The 19,356-nt window shown below is 38.1% G+C and overlaps 1 protein-coding gene across 1 annotated transcript; it reads left to right on the top strand.

Moving 5' to 3' along the window:
- The first annotated feature begins 815 nt into the window (after nt 1-815).
- On the top strand, nt 816-10,250 carry LOC140141366 (prenylcysteine oxidase 1-like). Its single transcript, XM_072163203.1, has 5 exons — nt 816-1,126; nt 3,544-3,750; nt 5,137-5,311; nt 8,373-8,584; nt 9,401-10,250. The coding sequence occupies exons 1-5, from the start codon at nt 952-954 to the stop codon at nt 10,234-10,236; spliced, it is 1,605 nt and encodes a 534-aa protein (XP_072019304.1). The 5' UTR covers nt 816-951; the 3' UTR covers nt 10,237-10,250.
- Nucleotides 10,251-19,356: the final 9,106 nt, after the last annotated feature.

Here is a 19,356-nt window from a genome sequence, read left to right as displayed (position 1 = left end):
TTTCTCTGTTTTTGATACCTTTCTCTGTATTTGAGACCTTTCCCTGTTTTTGAGACCTTATTATACTATTGAGACATTGTTGTGTGTTTGTTTCTGAGACCTTTCTCTGTTTTTGAGACCGTATTGTGCTATTGAGACATTACTGTGTGTTTGTTTCTGAGAGCTTTCTGTGTTTTTGAGACCTTATTATACTTTTGAGACCTTGTTGTGTTTTTGTTTCTGAGACCTTTGTGTGTTTTTGAGACCTTATTGTACTTTTGAGACCCTTGTGTGGTTTTGAGAGCTTTTTGGCCCTCACGGCCGCCCATAACATAGACTCGCTGTGCTGGAAATATCTGTGTACTCGGGTGTATTGTCAATGAGATGGAAACTGTACGTAGGCCCTATCGTTTAGTTTTCATACAGGCTATGAGTCGAGTGCCCCCCCCCCCGGGGGTCAGGGCCCAAAGTGACTAGAACAAAAAAATGGGCCGATAATGTTGCCAAAAGGTGATGGGGGTACTTCAATGAACTATGAAATTCAATGAACTATGACTTTGCTAAAGAGCACTTACAAAGTGATGTGGCATCAAAGTTTGCACTGCACTGGATTGAGACCAATTGGAATTTGGCATCATGTGCAATGAGGGGGGGGGGTGCAAATATTTTTTTTGACAGGCTGAGAGGTGATAAACAATTTTGGCAGGCCGAAGGGAGGGGGTAAGTAATTTTTGGCACGCCCGGGGGCTCATGAGTCATAATTATTGCACAGCCACTAATATGTCGATTTACATATTTGGTACCTATTCTGCGTTCTATACCATAGGTTGTTTGACTGTTACAGACAGTCTGTAACCATAATTGATTGGCGGTGCGACCTTGTCCTTATCTTGAACTTGACACTGGAGTCTGAAGGACAGCTGCAGATGATCATTGATTTTGCTTCAAGCTTCGACCCCGGCTTCGACAGATATGTTTTCCCAAGTTTTTAGACGACGTCGCCCAGGGAGTCGGGGATACTGGGGTGTAGCTGCAGCCGTATCTGCCGGTTCTGTGTTGTCTGTGTTGATCGCCTGGATTGGGGGTGCAGTCGCTGCAGAGAAAGGCGCAGTGCCTGTGACACAAAACTACCGGAGACCTAGAATTGGTATTAATTTGTAAACTTTATGATTCATGATTCAGACAGCGTATCCGTATTTGATTAATATTATTCATAACCTCATTAATATACGCAGCAAGTGCGATCCAATCACAGAGATAATAAGTTTTAAATACGCGGACGCAAATGCAGGTCATTGAAAAGTATAATGACCGCGTCTCGTGGCGTAGCTAAAAAGTACGCTCTACAATGACCGCGTAATGTGACGTGTTACGCGTTCGAACAATTTTACGCGGACGCTGACCGCCGTGTTGGACATCGCATGATTGCGTGCTAGTATGATTGGTCGCTAGCGGTATTTCCTTAATGGGCTATTCGATTTTCTACAGGGAAAATGACAGATTAAGTTAAAATTGTGTTCCGTTTTCAAATTAAAAGAAGAAAATGTGACGTAAATTGAATTAAAAAAAGTGAAAAGTGACGGTTATGAATGAGGTTAATGACTTTGCATCAGTTATTTTTCTGGTAGGCCTATTGTGAAATATCTAAACATTGTGCTTTGGACCTCGGAATATCCCTCGGGGATGCGCCCCTGCGGCCCCTCGGGATATTCCTCGGTTCCAAAGCAATGTTATAGTCTATAGATATTTCACAATACCCTCAAAACAACTGATGCGCAGTCATTAACCTCTAAGCAATGTAGCCATTTGTGACAGGTGCTAGGTGGGTCCGGGTCTAGCCTTTTTAGACCTGGTCCTCGCCATAAAGTATCCGTTATTTTAGTCTGAGGTCCTCTGAAGATAACACTCCGATCGCCATGCAATCTACATGCCGAATCACCAACCTCAAATCGTGCATATTATGCCGTTTTTACTGCTAGGATAGATAGGGCAAGGCCAGAGACAGTTCCAATTAATTGAAACTCCCGGCACCGACCGGGAGTTCCAACACTGCAACAGGCTGTCATGGCTGTGTTTGTGTCTAATGTGATATGTGTTTAATATGTGCATTCACATGCACATAGCCATCTGTAGGAAGAAATTGTTGCTCCAATAATGATTGCAAATTTACACATTTGTAATCATTTTTCACCACAAAATTATATGAAAACACAGGTGAGCAATGTATGGAGAGAGGTCAAACAGGTTGTTAATTATTGTCAATATTATTATTAATATTTTGCGACATTTATAAATAATGAAAAGAATTAACACTGAAGACATGCACCCTATGGCACCTGCTACAACTTGAGAACAAGTCCTCAAACGTTTGAAATTTGTACTACAATTGGGCCAGAGGCACTTTGAAAAACTTGTTGAGCATGCTTGAACAATCCAGTACAAAAGTTGAAAGCATTTCAAAACTTGAGCGAACCAATACAAATGTGTGTTTGGTCGCTTATAAAACCCACACAATCATTGGTCATTTCTAAAGATGCATATCTATCGCATTTGCAGAAAACTGAATCGCACGCATGATCAGTGTACTAAATCGCCGTCATATTTCTCTGTTTACATTTAAAAGCTTCACATATGCCCAGTAGCGTAGCCGGGGGCAGGGTGCATCCCCTGAAAAAAATTTCATGCATTATTTCTCAAGAGAACCCATACCAGTACCACTTGAAAAAGGTGGGTCATTGGGTACGATGGAAATAAAAAAGGGGTTCATTGCCCGGGGGCCACTCAAGTTTTGCAGTGTACACATGCATGACCAGAAATGAAATAAGGCTCCTTTTCAGAGAATAACCGCGAATCGCACAAATTCCGTTCAGGTTTTTAAACTTCTAGTTGCTAGTTGGTGTATTTAGGGGTCATTTTAATGATCCTGCTATTTCACAAAGTGTGTTTCCCTGGCATGTTTCCTCAGCTCAATATAGATATTAGAAAACATTTACTACATGTATAAGGGTTTATTGTTATCAAAAACCTGTAAGGGTGGTACCCGTTCAGATACAATCTTAGGGGTATCTTTCAGGTACAATCCTGTTTGGGAGTAAAATTTGATGTACAAAACTCCCCGGGACAAAACTGTGCTAAATTCCTGTTTAGGGGTGTTTTTTACTCAAAAGGGCAACTGTTTTGGGTATGTTTTTAAAATCTCTGGTCACACACATGTGCAAACTGTGAACTTGAGTGCCACACCCCCGTGTTCATTGAGTACCAGGAAATAAGAAAACGGGGTCACTGAGTATTTTTTAAATGGGTCATTGGGTAATAAGTAGGCCAGTAACACAAAAAGGGGAGTCATTGGGTACTACAAGCTGGTTGAAAAAGAGGATCTATCCCGAGGCACATGCTGCATATTCTCTGTGGAAAAATAATGCTATATCAGGCGATAGACACACGGCTGCTGTCTCAAAACAATACTGTTATTCTCTAATATGAATATAAAAGAAGTGATGTCAATCAAAATGAAGAAGGGATCTTATGTACTAAATAAAATTGCTGTATTTTTTCATTTCACAGCAATTATCGGTGGTGGTATTGGTGGCACATCTTCAGCATACTTCCTGCGTAAACTGTTTGGTGAGACAGCTCAAATAGATCTTTACAACATAGGTGATATAGGAGGGCGTACTGCTACCATCAAATTAGCTGGCAGAGAGTATGAAGCTGGAGGGTCTATCATACATGGAAGGAATAAATACTTGGTTGACTTGGTAGATCAACTTGGTGAGTTGCAGGCACATCGCAAAGGGCACCCATGGGCGCTTCCACTTTTTTGCACTTTGTGCAATTTTTGCACTTTTTTGCAGCTTCACGTAACTTTGGGCAACCCACTTTTTGTCACCTTGCTACCCGCCAGGTGAGTTGTAATGTTACTTCATGTTTTTACAAAAACTGACTGTGTTTCAAGAAAAGCAGTGATTTCAAAAATCTTTGGAAAGTTCTTAATCATACTCAGGAATTAAACATTTCTTCTCTACAAGTCCAAAGGAAACACTTCAAGACATTTCAAGGTATGCTGCTTTCATCAGCCAGATGATGCTGTCAAGCAGATTATTCAGCCAGATGCAGACCTAACAGTGTAGCTAGTAAGTGTTTCAATTGGACTTGTATAGAAGTTCTTTAGAACTATGTTTTTACCGTAGAATTCCTTCTTCTAGCATCTGTCTCTAAACAAGGGTTTTTTGATGAAAGAGATGAATGCCAAATACTCTCCACAAAATCATGGTCTTACAATAATATGCCTTATAGGGGCATGGGCTGTTAATGGAACGAATGTGGCACATCATATGACCACATTCAGTCCTCGTTTCTAGAAAGTGATACTTATCTGAAGCAAATGGTTTATTAAATGTTGACAGCTGGTAACAGGTGTCATGCTGGAATCATTTTATTTTGGTTGAATGTTTTATTACCACCTTATTCAGCTAACATGTTGATGAATAGGACTGATTTGCTTAAAGGTCGCTCCAAATATCTGGAAAACATATTAAGTTGGGAGCTGTGTAAGGTTTGGTGGTAAGAGGTGAAAATTGACTTGATTATATTTTAAGCCTACTTAATTGGGTAACATACTATTTGAGGAGGCTTGCCAGGACAAACACATACTGGATATTACTGGGGTGTCATTTTGTATATTAACTTTTCATTTTTAGAACTGAACCATGGAGAAATTTCAAATTTTGTTTCCTTAATATTTTCCCCATTGAGTAGAATTAAAAAAACCCACTAAATCATCACATTTTATACTATTTCATCATGATCATAGAGCTCTAGATAAAATTTATACTACATGTATAGCAGAGACCCACTGAGCAGAGAATCTGAATCTGTGACTACAGTAACCTTGTGGCTTGTCAATAATGTGTAAACATGGTTCAAGGAAATATGTCAAGTTTTTTTCAAAAGCAATTTTTCATTTTATTATGATGTATGAGCATTATCTAACATGTATAAACAAAAAATATAATACCCAAAAAATTAAAATTATTAAAATATTGGACTTTTAATTTGTGATCCCTCAGATATGTGGTGGGTCTTTAGAGTCTGTAGCCTCATGGCCTATACTATGGATGATGAATATCCATATTTATACCAATTTGTTTCTTTCAGGTTTATCAAAGCGTACTAAAGTGCCCACGTCAACAGGGTTTCATAATGGTGAAGAGTTTGTGTTAACAGAGAGTAAGTGGAATCTGGTGACTGTAGGCAAACTAGTATGGCGATATGGGTTCGATTTTTTTCGTTTGTATCAAGAGGTGGATGCATGGATGACACAGTTTGAAAAGTAAGCATTCCAAACTGGGAGTGTTTTCAAATATAATCATAATTAAAAAGATTAGTTTGTGTGTGACATCACACAGTGTCAACACCCTGTATTATAAATATTTTTTCCATACAGCTCAATACTCCGTTGAAATCAATATTCTATTATTGACACAGATAAAGAAAGTTTACATATGCATTGTGTTAGTGGACGTGCACCTGGATGGGCTAAACGCGTTCCTTTATACCTATAGTATAAATGTCATTCTCAAAATTAAATATATCTCAATTTTTACATTGGATTTCAATTTTTTTACATTAAAAATGCAGTAAAAGATATCCACAGCAAGCTGCAAGGCCACGCTAATTAGTGTACTGATTTTTGAGTGAGTGTACTGGAAACAAAAAACTCTGGTTTTACCTGAAAACAAATTTTTTTCTTGTAATAGAAACATCATATGGGGTACTAGAGCATACACAAATCGTAATAATGTGTAGAATATAGAAACGCTGTGGTATCTCATATGATAGTCATGGTATGCTTAGCCTGAGTCGCTCGGCCTATCTCGAACAAAATCGCGATGCCTAGCTGTTAAAAAACGAGAGGATTCGCTGTACTATCACTGCAATTTTTAACACAAAGATATAGGGATGATGACGATGTGCGTCATCTAGCTGTCAATTAAACTCAGAAATAATCTGTTGTTGTGATGATTGAGTTTCTGAAGGCGGCAGTAAAACAGTGTGCCTGATGGTTAATTTGGTATTTTCAAACATACCAACCATCTCAAAAGTTGGGCGTTAGTAATAGAAAAATTTTGTTCCAAAAGGCACCATGTCCACAATGCCTAGAAAAGTTGCCTTTTGCCTTGTAAAAGTGTTTTCATATATTCGTCGGTCGCAACACATAGTGGCGTACAGTGATTTTCCAAATTTTCCGTTTCACATAGTGGCGTATAGGTTTAGAGCTAGCTAGCCCTAGAACTCTGGCCATAGTATCCGTTTTTACTTCCACTAGGGCCAGAGGCACTTACATTGAAAAATTTGTTGGAGATGCTTGAACGATCCAGTACAAAAAATCAATGCTTGATCGAACCAATACAAATGTGTGTCAGGTCACTAATTAACATGATAAAACCCACTTGAGAACACACAATCGCCAGTCATTTCTAAAGACGCATTTATACTCAATCGCTTTTGCAGAAATCTGAATCGCACTCATGATCAGTGTACTAAATCGCCGTCGTATTTGCCTGCTGAGCATGCGCATGAATCGCTGTTTTCAAAAGCGACGCCAGAGGTCTATATTGACACCCTCTGTCGGTCAAGGATTCAGTCTGATGATGGGTATAAACTAAGGCTGGCAATTTCGGTCGGGTAAACGGGTACCCGCCCGAGATTACATTACCCGGGTAGGAAATACCCTCCCCGGGTACCCGAAATTCAATACATTTTGAAATCATTAATAGACTATGACATGAATACAAATTATCAATTTTCATATAAAAAATAACAAAATATCTTGAAATTGTTTTTTTTTTGTTTTTAGGTCAACCATGAATGATCCTCGCATTTAGGTCTAGGTCCAGAGACACTACAAAACCAAAAAATAAAAACTTAAAAAAATAAAAAAAATTTTTTTTTTTTTGTTGCAATTGGTACCAGTTACCCGCTTGAAAATTGCGGGCGGGTACCCAGGTACAAAATTACCCGAAAATGCCAGGCCTAGTATAAACACAGCTTTACACAATGACTAGGCACAAAAGACCGTGTTCATGTACCGTTACTCAGCCAAACATGGCAGAGTAGGTCCCGGATGACGGTACATGTTCCTATCTGCTCAACGTTATACCTTTCCAACAAGGAAAGAGATACGAAAAGCGAACGTCTAGAGCTAGCTATTTTCCTATAATATTTATTCCTTGTTAACTATTAAAGATACAGTTTAGTAGTTTGAACCATAAACTTCAATTTCAAATGGAATCGGGCCACTGAGAGAAAACAGTGGAGGAGTATCGACTCTGTTACTAGTGGCATATCCTTCAAAAACGTTTTGCTCGGAAACGTATTTTTTCCTTCACGTACGCCACTATGTGTTGCGATAGTCAGAGACATAATTAAAAAGACTAGTTTGCGTTGCGTCTGACGTCATTCTGTCAAGCACTGCACGCTGCCAGTTGCAGATCCCTGGTGACAGTGTTGTGTATCAATATATTTGTAGCCTAAATGTATTGTCTAGTGCCACATGGAAAGAAATACCCTCCCAGCAATAGCATAATCCAATAGTTTAGGATTTTTTACCAAATATTATGTGTAGTGCCGTCGTCGACATGCCTTATGTCGACATCGGCACGTATCCCGACATGTCGATATAAAAAATTGTTTAATTTTCAAAAAATATTTTTGGTCAGAAAAGCAAGTTATAGGCCCAAAATTACTTGTTATTCAAGGTTGAAAACCAGAGAAATGCTGCTACTAAAAAAAAAAAGCCTATTTTTTTTTTTTTTTTTGATAAATTTGTACATTTTGTTTACCGGTACCTTTGCTTCTATTGAACAGTCAGGGACACATTGAATTAGTATGCATTGAGAGCTGTTCAAAGAAACAAAAGTAATTAAAATGTACAACTTTATCAACTTTGTAAAAAAAATGGGAATTTTTTTTGAGTAGCAGTATTTCTCTGGTTTCAACCTTGAAAACCAAGTCATTTTGGGCCTATAACTTGCTTTTCTGGCCAAAAATATTTTTTGAAAAAAAACAAAAACAAAAAAAACAATTTAATTTTTTTATGTCGACACACTGTCGATAATATGTCGGTATCTGAATTATATCGACATGTCGACATTAAAAAAGCGGTGCCGATTGACAGCACTAATTATTTGTTTACATGTGGAGTAAAATTCTACACATGATACAGGCATGTTAAGTGTTTTTGTGACATGTTCACACGTATGTGAAGACCCAATTCAAATTTAAACCCTAACTAACTGTAATGTAATGGTGATTAATCAGTATGACAATGATGATGGTAATAAATTGTATAAATTAGATGTTGTATTTTTCTGTTTGTGTTTTTTCTACAGGATATACACCTTACAAGATGAAGGCAAGGCTTTCAAGACTGTAGAGGACATGGTTGATGCCATGGGTGGAGAAGCATTCATCAATGGAACAAGGGACCCACTGATTCCGTTATTGAAGAGTCATGGCTATTCAGATAGGTTTATTGGGGAGGTGGTAGCAGCTGCTACAAGGGTTAGCTACGGCCAGTTTGAAGATATCAGTGTCTTTGCAGGTAGGGTCAGGGAAGTTAAATTAATATGGAAAGAAAATGAGCAGGGTACACCAACTTGACGTGGGGAAACAAGTAAAATACAGACTAGACTGTAAGCGGGGGAACAAAAACAGCAAATGTAGGCATTAGAAGTAGGTAAAGTTTGATAGCCTAAAATTACCAGTTTCAAGGCTCACAGAAGTGCTGGTCCGGCAAAAACAACTTTGATAAATGGAAATACAAAAATACACTAGAACAAGTGATGAAAATCATTGTGCACTTAAACACAATAAACTAAACAACCAATGTAGGCATAAAAACAGGCAAAGTTTGATGGCCAGAAATTGCCAAATCCAGAGCCCACAGAAGTATCAGGAAAACAATACAAGAGTACACTGGATGGAAGTGATGAAAATCACTGTGCAGTGTTTGCAGTGTTCACATAACATATAAACAAACCAAACAGACAAAAAAACAACCAACGTTTCGAGCAGATAAACTGCTCTTCTTCAGGGACAGACAACAAAATATGAAAGCAAACAACGAAAACTACATGGTACAGTTTGAAAACTTAAAACTATATTTGGGACCAGGAGCTCATTTTAGCTCATGATCCAGGCATACTTAATATAAGACCTGTTTATGAATATTAATGAGCTTATTTGCAAATTGTATATTATTTGTATTTACAAACCTCTGTTACTTACATACCTTATGAACCTCTTAAATTCTATTTTAACAATTTCCTGATGAAAAATCATGAATAATATGCTCATAAAAAAAAATGTGATTTCATCTTGATAATTGATATTGATTATCAATTTTTTCTTCATGCAGGTATGGTTGGTGTAGCAGGTGTCCAACCTGGTCTCTGGGCAGTCCATGAAGGCAATTACAAAGTCAGCGAAGCACTACTCAAAGAATCCAAAGCCAATGTGTACAAATCATTAGTCATGAGTGTGGAACTCAATTCTACATCGGAGCCAAGGGAAACATTCATCATACATTCTGTTCCATGGCAACAGAGCTATGCAGAAGCCAAACAGAAGTCAAAAGACCGAATAGAGTATGATATCGTTATCGTCGACATACCACAGCACGGTAAACCACCGATGCAGCATCCAATCAACTTTGCCGGTTTTGATGCCGGGTCCCACGTCCCCAGTGGGCCTTATCCGGGAGAATACCGCCACACTGTCGCAAACTTCATCGACGGTGTTCCAAAAGCATCAACGTTTGGTTTAGACAATCCAGAATCACTACCCGATTCGATTATAGAAGTTGTTGAACCTAAACTTCGCTTTCGTAGTTTAGCCAAAAATTTCCCGGTAGATGTTACACCGGAGGAAGCGGCTGCTAAAGAAGGGTATGTTTATAAAGTGTTCAGCACAGAACCATTAGATGATGAACAAGTGGAAGCTTTGTTTGAGACGGTTAAAGAAAGAACCTTTGTAGACTGGTTAGCGTACCCATACTATGGGACCACAGATCAAATCCCACCATTTGAACTGAACCCAGGTGTGTATTATGTTAATGCAATAGAATGGGCCGCTAGTGCCATTGAAATGTCTGTTATTGGCAGTAAGAATGCAGCCTTGTTAGCACACCAGTACTGGACAGGTCAAAGTTCAAATGATGAAGAGGCTAAAGTGGAAGATAAAGACGAACTATGATTGTAGAGAGGGGATTTTGGGGGGGGGGGGGGGGGGGGTTAGCAAGGGGGGGTGGCAGGTGTCCCAAGTGATCATGAAAGCAAGTGAAATGGGCGGGTTTTTTTAAAAGTTATTTTCTGTGTTTGTTTTGGAAATATTTTGTCCAAAAAACAATGGTGAAGATTTTAATTTGGGTGACTATTATTTGACTCAAGATTTGGGCTGAAACTGTTTGTAACTTGAATATTTGGTGACAGATTTAAAACAAAATTTTGTATAACAAAAGAAACTGGTTATTTCTTTTGTATTGTTTGTTATTAAATTCACCATTTTACAAATAAAATTGTGACTGCAATTTGTAGATGTACAAAGCTCTAGCCTTCAAGGCAGTTTTTGTGTTGCAATAATTGTCTATTGTGAACACCTATTATTATAGCATTTAGGTATAAAGATCTTATTAATTTCTGTTTGTTGATTTGCATTAAGAAATATTTTTGTGTGAGTGTTTATATTGATACTTGCCAGATAAACTGTCATTCATCTCAAAATCAAATGTAGAATTACAAGCAATATCACCTACATGTACACATAAGATGATAAATTGCACAGCTTTATATTAGGTTGTCGTTCATCCAGGTATACTAAATATTAGAATGGAATCACAAAACTAATCAACTGGACTCACTTTTATGTTGACTCAAAATCAACGACCTCTGACAACACCAGTATGTCACAGGTCAATGACCTTTTGCTGCCAGATCATCAGATGGCCTGAAGATGCACCTAGGATAAGGTGCGATACCGTAGCCTCTCAAGATAAAAGTGGCTCCAGTTGATTTGTTTTATGATTCCATTCTAATACCAAATTTGGGAGTTCAGCAGCATAACTAAGTAGTTATAATCCAAGCATATCAAATTTGAATGCTAATTTTATGTGTATAATTTGTTATATAACTCATACAAAGTTTCTTGCCATTTGATTGGCCAATTGTTATTGATTATTTTTGTTATTTTTAGTGTCGGCTGCAAAAGCGAGTGCAATAGTCAATTTTCCATTGCACTCACGCTAAGGGTATAGTGCATACAGTGACCACCTCGAATTGCCAATAGGTGTTGCTTTTATAGTAAATATAATTATATATATATATATTTTCCTGGTAATTTATAGAAAGAAAAGGAATTTATATATGATTTGCATAAAACAAATATTTAATGTTTGTATTAGTTCAATGGAAAGAACATTTTCATTTGTTGAAAATATGAACTGCTCCATTCAATTTGGGAAAGCCTTATTGAATGGAACAGTCCATATTTCACCTCGTGAAATTATTCTTACCATTGTACTCAAAAACATACATTGTTTTGTGTATAATGAAATGAAAATAATGAAATATTGAAAAATACAATGCAAAGTTATCATTTCAACAACTCTTCCTATACCTTTGTACAGGAGCCAAACATTGTTAATCCGTGATGAATCCACACATTTCCAGTAGCGTGCAAAGGAAGCAAGGAAGCGTGTTACGCTTTGAACGAGTAAAATTCGTCATGCCTGGAACTTGGTTTACATGTTAAATTCAGTTGGAGAAAGTGGCTAAACATTGCTGTTTTATTTTGTAGTTTTATTGCTGATATCAACAGAGAAATCAATGATATTCTTGTAAGGTTGAGTAGCAATGACTAATCATGTGAAATAGATGATCTTTAGCTTATTTTTGTTGTTGAAAGGGATTCAATCATGTTTTACCATTGTTCACTGTTTAACAACTCACGTCCGGCGTGTTTGCATGGTTTACTTCGCTTGCGGCAGCTAAAGCTGCCCTCGCAAAGTAAACCACGCAGACGACCTACTTGAAAGAAAAAGTGGGTAATGGTGAATCCAACGGACATGGATACATAACACATCAAGTATCAATAAATGATACAAGAGGATACCTTGAATATGAAGAACTGGAAATGAAAAAGAAGACCAAGGTACACCAACTTGACCTATTTTTGTGCCTGCATTGGTTGTTTGGTTTATTGTGTCTGTTTATGTGCACAGTGATTTTCATCACTTGTTGTAGTGTACTTTTGTATTCCCATTGTTGTTTTTGCAGGTTTAGGTTTCTGTGGGCCTTGGAACTGGTGATTTTTGGCAATCAAACTTAACCTACTGCCAATGCCTACATTTGTTGTTTCCGCTGCATACTGTCTAGTATGTATTTTACTTAGTTGGTGTACCTTGCTCTTTTACTTTCCTACTTGAAAGGGTTGTCCACCTGTAGAACAGGTTGTTTTCATTGGTACATATTGTTCATTGAAATTTAGATAAAGCATTTTGGTTTGTTAATGGATGTTGCAGTGCATATTGTAATGGGGTTTTAGTTTGCTCTTTGGTGGCAAGTTGCTGTGACCCAATTAGAGGTTAATGACTGCGCATCAGTTGTTTTGAGGGTATTGTGAAATATCTAAACATTGTGCTTTGGAACCGAGGAATATCCCGAGGGGCTGTCACAACCCGTCCCGAATGCATTTAGATAAAGCATTTTGGTTTGTTAATGGATGTTGCAGTGCATATTGTAATGGGGTTTTAGTTTGCTCTTTGGTGGCAAGTTGCTGTGACCCAATTAGAGGTTAATGACTGCGCATCAGTTGTTTTGAGGTATTGTGAAATATCTAAACATTGTGCTTTGGAACGAGGAATATCCCGAGGCGCAGCCCCGAGGGATATTCGAGGTCAAAGCACAATGTTTAGATATTTCACAATACCCGAAAAAATAACTGATGCGCGAGTCATTAACCTCATTCATCGTCACTTTTCACTTTATTTAATTAAATTTACGTCACATTTTCTTCTTTTAATTTGAAAATAGAACACAACTTTAACTTTATCTGTCGTTTTCCCTCTAAGAAATCGAATAGCCCATTAAGGAAATACCGCTAGCGACCAATCACACTAGCACGCAATCATGCGATGTCCAAATACGGCGGCCAGCGTCCGCGTAAATTGTTCTAATGCGTAACACGTCATGTAACACGGTCATTGTAGAGCGTACTTTTAGCTACGTCACGAGACGCGGTCATTATACTTTTCAATGACCTGCATTTGCGCCAGCGTATTTAAAAGTTACTATCTGTGATTGGATCACACTTGCTGCGTATATTCATGAGGTTATGAATTATTATTACTAGCGGGATACCGGCGCAAGGCATGGTCCCCGCTAGTGAGTAAATGGGAGCGTTCACTAAGACAGGAAGAATTACTGAACAGGTAGAATAATTGAAAAGGTACATTTTATTTATATAAATCTGTCTCTTCTTACATTTCCTTTTTTTTTTTTTGCTGCTTAGCTTGTGATTTTCCGTTTCCATGTTATTTATTTATTTAACCCCATTCCCATTATTTTATAAATGTGTTATTTCTAACATTTTCCTTTTGGCTTCTCTTTTTTTTTTTGCTGCTTACTATTTCCCGTTTCCATGTTTTTTATTTAATTCTGTTCTCATTATTTTAGCTTCTTTTTTTCTTACATGGTTTCTTTCCTTCTTTGTTTCGTTCCCGTTTCATTTAGTTACTTTAAACCATTGGCCTATTACTCGTACCTCTTTTGCCATTTTAAAATTTCCATTTTTCTTTTAGTACCGCTTCATGTTGTTTATACAACACACATTTTTCCCGTATTTATTACGTCCTCTCATAGCATGTATTCCGACGTGTTCATCCGTTATCATAATCCGTGACCCGTCCATGTACCTTTTGTCTTTTAGTTTCTATTTATTTTCCTTCTTTCTATATTATCATGTCCACTGGTCTCTGGCTCGCATAAGTCGCGTGGCTCTGCGCCGTTCACTTTCGCATTGGCGTAGTGCGCATTACGCACGCGGCGCTGACTCGCTGCCTGCCAGCTGCAGTTTTTCATAACAAAAAACCCGTTTTTACCCATATTTTCACTGTTTTTGCAGCCAATTCTTGACCGTTTTCAACCAAATAAATTTTAAACACGTCCCCGTATATACCTCGATCTCCCGTATGAATTTGGCGACATTTGGATTGAAACTGACGGAGCTTTTCCGTTCACACACCCACATACAACATTAGCCTATTTATAGTAAGATTATATGAACAGAACTGAAATAAACTATATAATAATTGGAGATAATTATGTTACAATAATGTTTACTGATTGACGGAAATCATGGCACACTTATTGTCATGCTTCATATGACAGGATTAGATTTGTACATATGTGACCCCTCGGCACAACTGAGCCCGGATGTCGCCAGTGCCACTATTGAGATATGCTCCATCGAACTTAACAATAAACAATAGGAAACAAAGGATTTATTGACTGTTTCATTGATTTTCACTACTTAAATGTCAAGTACTATAGACATGATATACATCATTTTACAGCTAATTTCATGCAGAATATTTTGGTTGAATATCTCAAAAATGATGATTGGCGACTTCATGGCTCAGTTGTGCCGAGGGGTCACATATTTGTGGTACATGTTACTCCCTATTCCAGAAAAATATAGCATCTATATTTTTGAAACACAGCTAAACCCTAATCCTTTATTTAGTTTAACTGGCAATGAAATTTAAATTTTAACATTTGGTCAATTTTTGGAAATAAGGGCCAAAAATGTGTGTTTTTAGGGTATTTTTCGTATGATGTGACAATCAAGCCCAAAGACTTGTACAAAGACTAATTTCAAGTTATGCATTCTAACTTTTGGAAAACACATTTTCTAATATTTTCCATAACCAATTATAAATAACATAAACTTTTACAATTTTGAGCTCACTCTTAGCCTATAATCAAGATTTTGAATGCTTAGACTTGAGCCAAGTCTGAGTGTTTTGTGACTACAATTGTAAGTTGTAAGAAAACATGCAAGAATTGATTCGATTCACAATACAATGTGGCACCAGCGGTTGCTGGGAGAGGCCAAAATACGTGAGTGCATCATGGGAAAATGTCAACATCCATAGCCTGCGTAATACGAATACAACACATGTACAGGAACATAATGTCAATATAAATGAATGCACACTAAAACAGCAATTTGTGAATTTACTATTACAGGAGCTCCATTTTCTATCTATTGATCAGACAGAATCCTTCGTGGAGTTGTTTTCAACCTTATTATTATCACACTAGCGTGAAAATCCAATGGTGGCTTAGAACGGCAATGTCGACCCTGGAGGTCGAAATTTGGGCTTGCAAAAGCAACCGCTGGCGGCACAGCGTATTATGAATCGTGACATGTTTTTGGTCCATTTTCCCTCAAATTGTCCAAATATTAAAATTTGACTTCTATTGCCAGTTAAAACTAACTAAAGGATTAGGATTTAGATGTTTCATTTGGCAAACCAAGATAATATTTTTTTAATTCCAACAAATTAGTGCTGTATTTTTCTGCTAATATTGTTGTTGAGTAGTGGAAGCTAGTGGAGGTTTAAAACCAAACTTGAGTTTTATATCAACATTGATCATGATTTACAGTGTTAAACAACCTTTATTTATGCATGAAATAAATTACCCTTATTTTGCATTGAAACTGAAAAAGTTGTCTGTTGACCTTATTCTGTTGATTAACTTGACTGCTGAAATGAAACTGAAAAGTATAACAGCATGCACCACACCCCACATCATCACTAAATTGTAGTATTGTATCACAGGGTCATTTTGTATGTGCAATGTCTGTTGTTTTAGCGCCCTTGCCAATACAGCTCATAGTACATTTTTGCAAGGTAGTCAACCCTCATATTAATACCCACAGTATATTTACTACATATTGTGTAGACTTACGGTGCAAAACCCTTCTACGGTTTTTCAAATTAGTGAAAAACTAATTTTGATGCAGCATTTTTGACACCTAGAATTACTGGAAGAAAAAATCTCAAGCTTTTATTCAAAAACATGTCTCCGCTGTTATTAGATTCAGGCCCGTAACCAAATTGGTCATTACGATGGGTGTCAGCGTAGCCAGCCTTTTAGTGTGTGTCTGTTTGTTGGGGGGGTAAGCCAATTTGTCGTCTTCATTATATTAGTAAATTTTTAGTCCCATTTTTAGTCATTTTAATGACAATTCACTCTTTGCCGTCCCCATTTTGTCCCTCAAAATTTCTGTTGGGCAATTCTCCCCTCCCGTGACGTCTCCCCCTGGCTACGCCATTGGTTTCAATTTAATTTTTTTTAAACAGTTAATGAAGTGAAAAGGTGTAACTAAAATTTTGCTGATTTCAACATCAAATCACAGACCATAGAAATTTGATTGTTTCCAGTGCCATTCAGTGATGTCAGCGCAAGTGCAAAAAAATTAAATTGTTAGGATTATTGTGGTCAAATTTACATTTGGTATTTTTGAAATGAAAAATTTGAATTGAAAACTGCATTATTGATGAAGTTGAAGCCCCAGTGGCATAGCGTGGGTCATCATATTGAGGGGGGGGGGTGGAGGCACCAACCATGATGGGGGGTATCGTATCTGATTGGGGGCACAAGCGCTTTTCAACAATTTTCCTATGGGATTTTCTAATTTTTAGATCAATGGGGGAGGGTGGCATAGGCCTAGACATTTTAGGCTTTAACAATCCTCGGATCGCGATCGACCAAAAACCACACTTTGAAGGGGCTGTGCAATAATTATTAGCCCTGTGGGGGGCAAGAAATTTTGGTGAGCCAAAAGGGGGCAGGCAATTTTGGCAAGCTGAGAGGGGGGAAAGCAATTGTTGGCAAACATTCATGGGCGCCTTTTAAATAAAATGCTCTAAAAAGGCTTAGCAACAGTGGTGGTGCCATGGGGGGGAAATTGCCCCCATGTCAAACTCTTACCCTCTGTTGCCCCAAAAATTTCAAAAATTTCCACTTTTGCAGCAATTTACTTTGCCCCCTCAATGCCCTTCCGAAAAAAGGCTGGTGCCGCCACTGGTTAGGCCAACAGTATGAAAACGCTTATACAACTTTTCTAGACCATTAAGGTGGTACTACACCCCCTGATACTGATAAATTTTGTAACTAATTTTGCATTTTTCTCAAAATATATCTACACACTGGTAACAAAGGTTATGTATATTAGGGGCAAAGAATCCAATTACTTCACTGAAATTTCAGTGCCAACAAGTGGTTCATTTACATATTCCTTAACAGTACCTCTTTTCTTATGATAACGTACTTGTCTTGAGTCACTAGCTGTCACTGTTCCAGTAGTCCATTTCTGTAAATGGATTCCTTGCCCTATTATACATAACCTTTGTTACCAGTGTGTTCATTATTTTTGAGAAGAATACAAAATGGTCACAAATTAAGTTATCAAGGGGTGTAGTACCACCTTAAAAGGGCACTTCGTGATCATGATCCACAGCCTCACATCCCCCGTGACTTTTCTCAAAAAAAGTTGAGATTTTTATACGTCTCCCACGTCTGGACTGCATGCCTTTGGCTACATAATGTTTATGTACCAAAAATTTCTTGCAGATTAATTTGTTTTGCAAAAGGCCCCATGTCGCACACCGACACCGCCTGGCTAATAATTATTTGGTGGAGCAGAGACATTAAAATGAATACACGGGATCGATACACGTGAATTGCTATGCACGATTTTGATATCAGACGAAAATCTTCCGATACTGGGTTAGAAATTGATGAATATCTCCCGCAAATGAATTTTTCTATTAAGAAACCAGATGTGGTCTCATAAACTTGGAAATACGTGTTGAACAGATATGATAGTCGCTAGAATGCGCTTTGAAAATTGGCCGTGCGCTTTGAACTCAAAATTTGACCATTTTATATTGCGTTGGTCCTGTTATGGACTACAGCGTGCAGCGTGTAGTACAGCTGCACTCACTGTAGGCAGTATAAAAGTCGATGACCATTGACCTCAATGGGGTATACAAGCTTAATCACGCACAACCAAGATCGATTACCCGGCTATTGTGAGTAGCCTTAGTTATGTCCCTCGACTAATTATTAGTTTTAAAAGAGCTTTAAAGGTTTGAACCAAATGGCTAATCGTGGCTGTGGATTTAACCTACCATGGCGATTCCTGCCATGAAGATATAGGGTCGATGACACTGTGTGTCGCATGGGGGAAAATGGGAGATATCACACAAAAACAGCAACTTCCAAAATCTGTTAAAACAAGCTGCTGAACTTTCTGCAAAATTGTGAAAATGAGGAGAAATGCTGCTAATGTGTGATTTACCATTCCCATGTGACATGGGGCCTTTCAAATCCTACAAAAGAAGAACTGTTGGGCTATTCCATTTGAATTCCATACTCCGGGTCCATACTCCCCACCGAAGACATCTTCCACACAGGGAGTGTGAATATCAAATGGAGTTGCCTGAATGGGTGACTACATTTAATATCTACACTTCTGTGTGCAAGATTGACGTCATGACCTCCAGCTAGAGGGTGTAAGGATTTTAACTGGAACAGCCCATTGGCTGCATTTTACACATCAGACATGCAGGGTAGGCTGCTAATCACAGTGTAAGCACATTGTGTACTTTGGAGCTGTGGAGCAAATTTGATTTAAATTTCCCGCTTTTTTTTATAATTAGGCCTATTATTATTTTTTATCTTGAAGTCCGCAATGCGCGTTCTCGTTATGAAACTTTAATCCGGAATCAATTCTATTTTTTTGAGGAAAAAAGCACTTGGAATTCAGAAAAATGCATGTGAAGTTTTAATTTTACATTGAACCCATCGAACGTTTCAAATTTTCACACCCCACCCCACCCACCTACTCCCCCCCCCCTCCTTTTTTATTTTTATTTTGGCGAGTGATCACTAAATCCTCCTTTAAGGTTTACAAATTAAGATCCAGAAGATTTGGCATGTGTGTGTGGGGGGGCAAGATTTTTCGGCAGGCCAAGAAGGGGGGGGGGGGGAAAGCAATTTTTGGTGGGCTGGGAGGGGTGGAGCTATTTTTGGCGAGCCTTTTGGAATTACCCTACAGCCGAAAACCCGTGCTGGAATTTTTCCGTAAAAAGTACCCCGCCAAAATTTCGACCTGTCAAAAATTGCTTGCCCTGCCCCCTATTAGCTTGACAAAAAACATTCTTGCCCCGCCACAATTTTACCCCTCCTCCCCCGCTCATTTATGCACAGCACTTTTAAAACAAAATTGTATGTATGTGAATTA

This window comes from Amphiura filiformis, chromosome 19, assembly GCF_039555335.1.
Source record: "Amphiura filiformis chromosome 19, Afil_fr2py, whole genome shotgun sequence".
Lineage (NCBI taxonomy): Eukaryota > Metazoa > Echinodermata > Ophiuroidea > Amphilepidida > Amphiuridae > Amphiura > Amphiura filiformis.
Note: the sequence above shows the minus strand (reverse complement) of the source record. Positions and strands in the feature narration are given on the sequence as shown.

What these genes read in the sequence shown, in the direction of transcription:
- LOC140141366 (XM_072163203.1), top strand. Translation starts at nt 952, where the DNA reads ATGTTTTCCCAAGTTTTTAGACGACGTCGCCCAGGGAGTCGGGGATAC. An exon ending in CTACCGGAGACCTAGAATTG is followed by an intron (nt 1,127 to 3,543) that starts GTATTAATTTGT and finishes TTCATTTCACAG; the next exon opens with CAATTATCGGTGGTGGTATT. An exon ending in TGACTTGGTAGATCAACTTG is followed by an intron (nt 3,751 to 5,136) that starts GTGAGTTGCAGG and finishes TGTTTCTTTCAG; the next exon opens with GTTTATCAAAGCGTACTAAA.